We start from the raw sequence: 11,063 nt of genomic DNA, 5'->3' as shown, positions 1-11,063 counted from the left end.
ACTTGAACCTGACTCTCTGACACCAAGGTTTTACTTCCTTTTCAAGTTGAGAAACTGAGTCCTGGGAACAATTGGGAAACTGAGGCAAATAGCTTCGCATGTGGTTATACACTAATGTCCACATCCTTCTCACGAGGTAGATACGGATGTCCTGCCCCAGTCCAGCCCTCCCCACCCCCACCCCATCTCCTTTCCTGTACATTGTAGGCAGGGGCACTGAGACCCTTCCTTCAGCTCCAGCTTCCTGGGCCCCATCCTCCTCCTCCTCCCCCAGGGAAGCCCAAGGCCTCCTCCCCCTCAATATTTCAGACACATCTGAAATAAGAAATGAATTAAGTGCTGGAGACAACCATGGGCTGGGGGTGTTTCCTAGAGCTCGCCCTGACCCATGCTTCTCAGCCTCACCTTTCTACCCATAGTTCGCCAGGGGTGCCCCAACTCACAGGCCAGTGGAGGCCCTGGGCCACTGACCTGGCCTAACACTCACTTCCCTCTTTGGCCTCAGTGCTTTGGCCAGGCTGGTGGTTAAGGCCTTCCTGGGGAAATGGGGGAAAACCCTTTTTCCGCAAGTTGGGAGAAGCCACAGTCATTAATAATGGAGACTGGACACTAGAACAGGCTAAAGGTCATCAAGAGCCTGGAGGGAAGACAGATGCCTCCTCATACATAAAAGTGCACCCTGCCCTACCCTTTGCAGGACTTTCTCACTTTGACACAAACATTAACACAAATAAAAATCCAAGCCATAGGACATGTGTGATAATTATTTTAATAAATCAAAGTTTGGAATCCTGAGCTTCAAATTTTTCCTCAGAAAACTCCAGTAAAGATACATATTTGACTGCAAACAGATTTGCTTATTCCCACAAATATCTTTATGTACTGAAAGTTTCATGTTTTACTAAGGAGAGGTGAGGAGAGAGGGACAAACTAAACTCCTAAGATAAATAGAGTCAAAGACTTGAGTGAGAGCTAATGGGAGGTTTGCAAATGGAACTTGGCATCCACGAGGTTGCTACAAAACGTTTTTTTCTGATTTGCCATCACAGTAACCTGAAATAGAGAAGACAAAGCCATGTGTGACAGAAAGATGGACCCTGTGTTTAAAGTGGATCGTGAATATCATGTCATTCTTAGAACACGGCTTCATTAAATGCTTCTTAGAAGGTCACAGCGGATGGAAGTCCTACAAGGTGGACGTGGCCATATCTCATGAATATCCTCAAGGCTGGTTCTGAAACCCTTTGAATTTCGGCTGGGGTTATTGGGGGCTGAAAGAATGTGATACGCAATGTGACATAGTGCTGCTTTTTTTTTCTTGTATGCTGCATGGCAGGGTCAGATTTCATTATTTTTCCATGTGAGTATCCTGTTACTCAGCATCATTTGTTGAATTTTTGTTTGCTTTTTTTTTTGGGGGGGGGGGAGTGCATAGACCAGGAATCAACCCCTGTCTCCTGCAAGGCAGGCAAGAATTCTACCACTGAGCTACCCCTGTATAGTTCCCCATTGTGCTTCTTTTTATTTGTCTTGAATTTGCTTCTCTGTATTTGAAAGGAGGGGAAGCCTTCTCCTATTTCAGGAAGTGGAGGCCCAGTCAGCCTGACCACTCCACCCGGGGCCTTCTCCTGCCATCACCATGCCCACATCAGGTGTCACCTGGCAATGCCTCCAGAGTCACAAACGTTCCCCTCCAGCCGGGCTACCTGATGAAGATGTTGAGCAACGTTCTCAATCTTTCTTAGGTTTTAATTTTTCATCTGTACAGTGTGGATAATAAGGTTATCTACCCCAGAAGGTGTTTCTGAGGGTTAAGCAAGAAAATGCACCTAAATTAGGGGTTAGTGAGATGCCTGCTGTGGTGAAATCCGTCACCAGCCCCATGCTTGGGCTGTGCCCAGGGTGAAGCATCAAAACCTTACTGATTGAAAAAAAACTTACAGATTAATTTTTCTTGGGGAGTGGGGTGGGGGTCGGGTTCATATTAGAAATAGCCATTTGGTGGAGTGTGGGTCAGTTAGATGTACAGCAGAAAATTTCAGTTTGCTCTCTTTTTTTTTTCCTACATTTTATTCAGCATTACCATGTATGGATTTTGAAACCCAATTTCCTCTAGGAGTGAGTGTGTGTCAATTCAAAACAGACTGCATACTTTCTGCCATGATGCCTCAGGTTTTTAAATCAAGAGTAGACAAGGGTAATACCTATAAAAAGACCTTTTCATTTTCAGGGATCTCAAAAAAGGTAAGTGAGGAAAAGCAGCTAGTCAATTTAAATCAGAAAAGAAAAAAAATCGGTTTCATATAGAAAACGTACGTTTGTCTCAAGTATTTTCTTTCGAACTTGCTTTGTCGATTCTGTGTTTAAAATTAGTTTTCTGGTTTTGTTTTTACATCAATGACCACATTTGCTGCCCAGCTCTTTACTGGGGCCACTCAATTCCCAAACAGTATTAGTTCAGTCAAAGCAGTTGTTTGGGGCAGTGTGGCCAAGTGTGAAATCGTGGGACCACAAAACTGCACCGATGGCAGCAGAATAAATGGGAAAGTGTCCCGCGTGGTTTTACTTAACTAAAATTGCCAGGCTTTGGAAAAGGGCCTTCGCCCACCCCCTCGGCGTCCGCCCCACGCCAAGGCCAGCGAACCACCGCGTGAAGACCGACCGAGACTTGGGCTCAGAAGGGGCGTCTGCATGTTGTCTCCATGCGGATGGCGCAGACCAGCCTCAGCCGTCCCCTCAGGGAGACCCGGGGTGCAGCGCCCGGCCCCCCCACTCGCCCCACTCACCGTCGTGAACGATCATCCTGTACTGCCTGCTCAGGCACAGCTCCTCCTGCCGCTGTCTCACGACTCTCTGCACTTCGGGGGGCAGCCCGTGGGGGTCGCGGGCGAACACGAAAGAGTAGCTGTCAGCACAGGTGCCGTCGAGGTTCTGGAGGCGGCAGGAGTACTGCACGGCATACGTGTCGTAGTCCGTGTCGATGATCCAGTGGTCATCATCTGCGGGCCAGAAAGCCTCAGCGCTGCAGCCTCTCCCGGGGCTCAGCCGTCCGGGCAGGCTTGCCACCCGGCACGATGAACCAGCAATTTCCAGAAACGGGTCTCGTCTCATTAGGAAGCGGGAGACCACAGAGAATCCTGATCGCGTTCGTAAATGCGGGAATGTGGAAAAGGACCTTGTTCTCCTTTGTTGAAATAAAGTTCTGGGGTAAGGGAGCACCTCATCCGTTCACCCCGTGGATAAACATGATACAACGGAGAAAGTGGGTCCATGAAAACCACAGAAGGGACCTTTCTCCTGTTGTCTTCGTCATCTACCTTCCAATAATGTCTGTGCCTTTTGTGGCTAATGTCTGGGCCACAGCCTTGATATCTCTGACATCAGGGTTTATCTTTTGTGATGATCTATACCAACTAGTTCCAGTCATCTCACTAATGATGGCACCCTCCTGCCCCTGAATCCACTGGGGGACCCCACTTGGGTGATCGGGCTCACAGCTTTTCTGGCTCCATCCCTATTCCTGCTTAGTGACCCTACTCGCTTCTCCGTGCTGGCAAATGAGAATAGTTCTTGCTTTGGAGGCACAAGATGCTGATACCCACCCTTCAACACAGATATTCCTACGTAGAGCTGGTACTCTACATAAGGTCCCTGATAGGGACAGACAGCTGAGCCCTTGGAGAATTTAGATATATTTCTTCCTGAAGTCTGGGATGTAAGACTTGGAAAACAAGTGTAAACGAAGGTGGTGAAAATATTCAACAAAAGCAGAAAGGAAATAATACTAGTAAGAATGTTCGCAAGATCCGCTATGGAGAAATGGCAATGCTGTGGTTCATCCAAATACCCTGCATTTGGATAACAGTGCCAATCTCCATTTAATTTAATGTTCTTGTAGAGATATAATCATAGCTGGGACTTTCTGAGCACTGTGTGAACACTTTTCAAATGTGTTCTTGTTTATTCCTCACAGGAACCCCAAAGTGCATGCTATTTACCCCTATTTACAGATGGGGAAACTGAGGCACAGAGAAACAAAATAATTGATCTAGGATCCTGAAGAGCAGGGTGGAACTGGGATTCAAGCAGGGGAGTGTGACTCCGGAGCTCACAAGCTTAACCTCTACACCATACTGCCTCCAGGCAATTAGTAAATTGGGGTGGGGCCAGGATGGGAGAAGAAGCAAGAAGCAAAATGCAGTTGTGTCTCCATCTCACACCCAGTTCAAGAAGCAAGTGACAATCTGCCCTATGTAGTGAAGGTAGGGGGAACACAGGGGTGCCAGGACTTCCCAATATTACAGGGTGTTTGGTGGCCTTGAGTCCTCACCCTCAGTTTCCTCTGGGTGTGCCCCTCAGGGGTGTCTGTGTTGGCTCTGAGACCACCTGGAGTGATGGCCTAGGACAGGGATCAGCCCAAGCCCAGGTGCCGAGAGTATAATCAAGAGATGCCTCTATAGGAGCTGGTGGTGAAAGCCCTCTTCAGCTCACCTCAGGCCTGGCAGGAGAAGGAAGGAGCCACCCTGCACCTCCTGGGCTTTCCCAGGGCAGATGGGGCAGAGGGGGTAGGCAAGGTGCCCTAGACATATGACTGCTCAGCAGCGACCATGCAGTTGTTCAGCAGAAGGGCCAGGAACAGAAGCCATGGGGCAGCCTGCCTGGCCTCCCTCTAATCACGGGCTCCCTCCCCGGCTCCCAGGCATCTGGAGAGTCTCCCCCAATCCTGTCTGAAGTCATTTCTTCCCTAGTTACAGAATCACTGTGCCAAGCCCCAGGAGTTACCCTTCAGACACAAAAGCACTCTCCTTTGGAATGGTGCCTGATCGTGATCTGGACGCTGAGATATTCTTTTTTTCCAAAAGTGTTGCCAGAATGTAAATTCTGAATAGGAAATAATTAACTTTCAATGCTTGGTTTTCATAAAACTGAACACTGTTCTTGACTTTAAAAGAAAGCCCAAAACTTCGGTGGACCAAGGTGGCAGCATGTGACTCTCGAGGTTGCTGTTCCCCCCCCCCCCCCCCCCCAGAATCTTTGAACGACTAGCCAGACACAGAGGGGGAAGGTTGTGTGACTTCACTGTTAAGAAATGATTAGAATAAGCAAATTCATAGAGTCAGCAGGTAGAATACAGGTTACCAGGGGCAGGGGTGAGAGTAGGGAATGAGGAATTAATGTTCAGTTGGTACAGAGCTTCTGTTTGAGGTGACGGGAAAGTCTCGGTAATGGATTTCTGGTTATGATAGCACAATACTGTAAATGTAATTATCACTACTGAATTATACATTTGAATATGGTAAAAGGGAGATTTTAGGATGTATATATGTTTCTAAAAAAAAACAAAGAAAAATCATAGGCCTAATAACACAGTGAACCATAAGGTAAACTATGGATTATTAAGTTTAGATTATAATTATAATAATATTGTTTGCATCAGTTGTAACAAAGGCTAATGCAAAGTGTTAACAACAGGGAAAACTGTGTGTGTGGTGAGAGGTATATGGAAACTCTATTTTTTTTGCATCATTTTTCTATAAACCTATAACTTTTCTAATACTTAATTTAAAAGAAGGCTTGAGTTGGTTTGGTTTATTTCCAGGCTTTTTTTTTTTCCTTTGGGGGTGGTGCTAAATAATTTAAAGTGTAAGACTTTAAATCATAACAACCTTTCTCAGGCTCTTTCTTCTAAGAGTATTTGCAACAGATTACAGCTGAGCACTGCTGGGAAGTATGAGCTCTGTTCTCCAGCCTCCCCAGTCCCAGTAGCTGGGGTGGAGGAGAGATAGGGAGAGAGAATGCAGGATGTAGCAACCATATAGCTTGGTGCCAGGAACCCCCTCTACCACTTCAAGAAGTGGGATGACATGGCAGCCATGACTACACTGTACCCACGTGGAGCGACTGGTGAAGGGTTTTGATTGCCAGTTCAAAAACCAAAGACAACACCTGGGCAGAGGGAGGTGTCTCTGGCAATCTGGTTTCATTGAAGCTCTTATCACTCACTGCTGTGTGCCTGGAACGTGTCACTTCAGCTCTAGACCTGTGTCCTCGAGTCATCTAAAGTGAAGAGTACCAGGTAAGACACTAACTGCAGTTCTCAGTTCTAACTGTAACCAAGAAGTTAGGATTTAAGGGATGATTATAATTACTGAATTATTGCTTTCTGGTATATTAGAGTAGACAGAGGGAAATCCCTGAACTCTCTGAATGGCAATTCAGCTGCCCTGATCTCTGATAATGATTGTATAGCCTTTCTCTTGGGCCCTTGTAATTGTAAAAGCCTTGTGACTAACCTTCACTTGCACCTATTTTACCAGTTTTTCTACTTTACTGTCTTGTGATCACTAAAGACAACTCCTAATGTTTATTAATGAAGGGTCCTGGGTCAGCCCAGAACTAACCCACTCCAAGTCCAAAGTTATCTGGATAAATGAAACCAAAATGGGCCGAACTGACATGCACAGTAGCTTAGACTTTAACCTATAAGTCACCTATACTTCATTATAATACCAGAATTCACACCCATCTGGGTGGGCCATGGTGGTTCAGTGGCAGAGTTCTTGCCTGCCAAGCCAGAGACCCGGGTTCTTTCCCAGTGCCTGCCCATGTATTAAAAAAAAAAAAAAAAAAAAAAAACCACACATAAAATTCACACCCATCATCATATCAAGGCCACCATTTTTACATACATTCTGTGACTCAACATGTAATCAATCTGTGCATGCCCAATAATTAAATCACATCTAATTACATCATCTGGGGCCATTGTGCCCATTATCCTAAAACCTGCCCATCCTTTATTGCTGTAAAACTATCAGAATTATTGCAGTTCACGGGAACAGATTTTTGGGCCAATAGGGCCATCTGATCTCCTGCTTCATGCTGAGCAATACACATTTTCTCTCTCTGAAACCCCAGTGTCTCAGGAATTGGTCATTTATGTGCAAAAGCAAAAGAATCCACTGCCTCTGTCCAGTAACATAATGGTCCTGAGCCAGCTAAACAGTGGATATAACTTCATTTCTGACTAATTGTCAAAATAATTGAACCGGCTGGGGCAAAACGAGAGGAGTCTGAGGCTTTAAAACAGGAGTAAGGGAAGACAATTATTTGGATTGGATTACCTAGATCAGTGGTTCTCAAACTTCATTTATGCAGAGGAATCACCCAAGAAGCATACCAGAAATGCAGACTCCAGGCTCCCTCCACCCCTCACTCCCTAGCCCACGCAAGAGATTCTGCTTCTGGTTCAAAAAGTAGGGGTTTGGGTCCAGAAATCTGCATTTTTAACAGGCACCCAGTAACCCCCAGTTAAGGTTCAGGAACCTTTACTTTGAGAAACACTGATTTAGATAATCAGGCCCAACTTGTTACTCGGCCTTAAAAGGGACCCTTTCCCAGGAGAATGATGGGCTGTCTATGAGATGTGTGGACAAAGGGAAAGTCTTTGCCCGTGACTTTCTGGAAGAGCTCAAAATGATGATGAGATATCTAATATTTGTTGAGCACTTATATATCAGGGTAAGCATTTTACGTGCATTACCTCAAATTGTTCTCCCAACAATCTTTCGAGATAGAGACTTTTCTTCATCTCCATTTCACAGCTAAGAAAATCGAAGCTCAGAGAGGAGAGTCAATGGTGAAGCCTGTATTCAACCAAGATCCTATGATGACAGAGTCCTTAGCCCCTGGACAATCTGCTCAGCTTGCTGCTGGCAGAGTCAGGGGAGAAGGAAGACCTACAAGAGCCTGCCCAAGACCGGGAAGCAAGCCATATCGATAATATGCTTACATTTAATTGTTTAACACATTTTAAAACAAATTTTATGGACATTCACTCTTGAGCTCTATTCCCTGCATAAGTATACCTCATTTTAAACATATCCATTTGTGAGATGCAGACAGTGGTCTTCAAACCGTCCTGACCAAGTCAGTGTTTAGTGTGAGATCAAGGTTAAGGGAGAAAGAAATCAGCTCAAGGAGAGAAAGCAGTTTGCAAAAACTCTAAAAAGAGGAAGATAGATGCACAGTCATATAGTTTGTGGGAGATTTGGAAAACAGAGGGATAGTTCATGCCCTTTAACATCCTCTGAGTCAGAGATGCCATTATATACCACGAATCAGCTGTGTGCCCATAGGCTAATCACTTTTCTAATGCAGGCCTTAGTTTTCCTCACTGGGAAAATTAGATAGTTGAACCACATGGCCTTTGGTTCCCAATATGCAACGATTATGTCATGACAAGGGTGTTAGCTTAATAGCAATATTATCAAGCACTTACAGAGAACTTCTGTTTCAGCCACTGTCTTAAGTGCTTCCTGCATAATAACTCATTGTATCCTCATAACACAACTCCATAAGGTCGATGCTATGACCACCACCATTTAGCAGGTAGGAAACTGAGGCAGAGAGAGGTTAAGGAACATCTCCTAGGTCCCAGAGTTTGAGTTAGGATTTGAACTTAGGCAGTCTAACTTCAGCTCTGCATACTTAACCACAACACTGCACAGCTTCTTTCCTGAAAAGTAACCTGAGAAGGAATTTATTCTTCAGTCTTCCACAGAGTAATCTCACCTAGTATCTACAGCAATCACTTTTAAGTTCTCAATACTCCCCCCCACCACCCTCATGAAATCCCAGATAGAATCCCAATACACAAGGGGTAAAAACAGCTAATCTGGTTTGTTTGGGCAAGAAGGAGGCAAGAAGAAAGACCCAACCTCCTCATGGGGTTCTCCCCAACCCTCTCCCCAAAGGCACTGCCAACAGAACTCTAGGCCTCTAAGGAACACAACCCAAAATGTTATCGAACATTATGTGTTTACTCTTCCTAAAAATTAGTAACCTTTTTCTCCTGGTGATTTTTGTAATCCATTATCAGAAAAGTGTATCTCAATGAGTGTGTGCCACATGTACAGCAAAGGTGACATAACGGAAACCCTTGCCCTGGTTCGCAGTCACCTTGGGTCCTATTTGACAGAAGAGTTCAAACAACACTTTGTAGAAAGTTGGCCCATATTAGGAGTCGCTGTTTTCACGGCCCCTAATCCTCACCTGAGAGTTAGGATCCCTGGCTTCTGACATTGACCTTCGCAAACTTGTCACAAGACCTTAGGCAAATTACTATCTTCTCTCAGCCTCATTTTATTTATCTACATATACTATCTTTCTCATTGGGTTAGCTTTCCATTCTAAGATTCTATGACATATCTTCCCTGGTCTGCATTATTCTCCAGCAACCAAGGAGACATCAGATTTGGAAACTATGGAGAAATGAAAGCGTGTGCAGATGCTGTGTTCTCATGGTTAGGTGAGTTTTAGCGTGCACTTCTGAGAGTCCTTGCCGTCCCCCCACCCATCTGAGTGTCTGTGTTCAGGGGAAGGGGAAGAGGTCTTTGCTACCCAGAATTCTGTCAGGGCATGTGGGAGCGAGGCAACCCCAGGTACAGCACTTCTTACATGTTTGGATAGGGGTTACCCAGCCTTCAGTCCAATGATTTGGAGGAAATGCAAAACCAGTGTGTGTGATGACATTGGTTGGGTTTTGGGAAAGGGGGAGCATAAGCACAGAAAAGACTATGCACTTTGGCATGGTGACCAGAGAGCAAATGGCACCTGTCAAGAACGTCACCTGAGAAGCCCAAAGGTCCTTTTGTGTTTGGACCAGGTCTCCTGAGCTCACACTGGCCGGATACTACCCAATCCCAGCCCTCTAACGGGAGGCAGTGCCACCCTGAGACCTTGTGGCAGGCCGTTCTTTCCCAGGGTGCCACTGGAGAAGAAACCCAGAGATTTGGCCAGATATAACCCCCAACCCCCAAAACGGTCCCACTGAGCTGACTACTCACTTCCTTTCTGGAGAAAGGACACCGCGCCCCAGTACTTCATCTTGAACTTGGCAGGGTCCTCGGTGTCTGTGAAGGTGCCCACCATGTCTGCACACACGTCCCAGTTACTGCAAAAGCCAAGGGGATCCAGAGCCAACCTGGGCTAAGCGCCTCCTCCTCTTACTCCATCCCGGGCGCTTCCTTCCCTCCCCACCCAGGATTCAGAGCTCAGCCAGACAGAGGCCCGGGAGCACCCAGGAACACAAAATGCGCTGCCGCCCGGAGGGCACTGACTTAAAAAGGCGGACTCGGCCCTTGGCTGTGGCGCTCATCTGGCCGTTTTCGTCCACGGAGAACACTGCGATGATATTGTCTTGTAGAAAGAGGCCCTCGGGGTCCTTCTTGGCCATGGCGTACCAGGTCCCGGAGAACTGAGAAAGAAAGCAGACCAAGAATTTGGTGTCCGGGAATGCACGGCCGAGGGGCTGGAAGACCCGGGCGCCCGGCGCCGATACCTACGCGCGCCTTGTCGAAGTTCTCCTTGACTCGGAAGGTGCTCACGCGGCAGTCACGCTCCGCCCGGCTGCTGCCCAGCGCCGCCAGCAGCGCAAGCGCCCATACCCACTCCATCCTGCCCAGGATATCGCCCTGCAGGAAACGCGCGACCGTGAGCACCTGACAGCCGGACCACCGGGCTCGGTGCAGGCTGCCCACAGGCGCCGGACCCCATCCCACCCCGATGCCGGCCCTCGAGGACGGCCGGGCCGGGCTCACCACGGAAAGACGCGCGCAAATCTGACCGCCGCGTCCCGGCGCGCCTGGAGCCAAGAGAGGCAAACGCGCCTCCCCGCTTCTCCTCCGCTTTATAGCTACGGGGTGGGGGTGGGGTGGGGGTGGGGGTCTGCTCTTTCGTAACCGCGCAGGGTGAAAGACCGACGAGGGAGGCGCCGGGGGAGGGAGACTGAGGACTGGCCGGCGGGCACTTGCATAACGCGCCCTGACTCACCGCTGCCTGGGGAGGTCCCTGGCTTGGAGCTGCTGCCGCGCGGGGCGGCTTCGGTGGGGCCGAAACTCGCCAGCGGCGACGAGCCCTGGCCCAGTTACCCAGCGGTTGCACCGGCAGCCACCAGCTGCGGCCTGGGGTGGCCTCGGAGCCCAGTTACAATGGCCGAAGGCTCAAGTCGGCCTGGTGGGTAAACCGCGGCCGCACAGAGCGAGAGGGGACCGCCGACGCTG

General features: G+C 47.9%; 1 protein-coding gene across 1 annotated transcript; it reads right to left on the bottom strand.

Moving 5' to 3' along the window:
- Positions 1 to 749: 749 nt before the first annotated feature.
- On the bottom strand, positions 750 to 10,678 carry RBP4 (retinol binding protein 4). The gene is made up of 6 exons (XM_077125407.1): positions 10,602 to 10,678; positions 10,347 to 10,475; positions 10,122 to 10,258; positions 9,849 to 9,955; positions 2,787 to 2,999; positions 750 to 1,053 (listed from the first exon to the last, which is right to left on the bottom strand). Exons 2-6 carry the CDS (start codon positions 10,455 to 10,457, stop codon positions 1,016 to 1,018), a joined length of 606 nt encoding a protein of 201 aa, XP_076981522.1. The 5' UTR covers positions 10,458 to 10,475; positions 10,602 to 10,678; the 3' UTR covers positions 750 to 1,015.
- Positions 10,679 to 11,063: the final 385 nt, after the last annotated feature.

This window comes from Tamandua tetradactyla, chromosome 13, assembly GCF_023851605.1.
Source record: "Tamandua tetradactyla isolate mTamTet1 chromosome 13, mTamTet1.pri, whole genome shotgun sequence".
Lineage (NCBI taxonomy): Eukaryota > Metazoa > Chordata > Mammalia > Pilosa > Myrmecophagidae > Tamandua > Tamandua tetradactyla.
The sequence above is the reverse complement of the archived record's forward strand: the minus strand, read 5'-3'. Positions and strand labels throughout refer to the sequence as shown.

Coding starts and splice junctions, on each gene's coding strand:
- RBP4 (XM_077125407.1), bottom strand. CDS start 10,457: ATGGAGTGGGTATGGGCGCTTGCGCTGCTGGCGGCGCTGGGCAGCAGC. Junction 3,000..9,848: donor GTCCTTTCTCCAGAAAGGAA/GTGAGTAGTCAG, acceptor TCTGGCCCGCAG/ATGATGACCACTGGATCATC. Junction 1,054..2,786: donor CAGGATGATCGTTCACGACG/GTGAGTGGGGCG, acceptor TCTCTATTTCAG/GTTACTGTGATGGCAAATCA.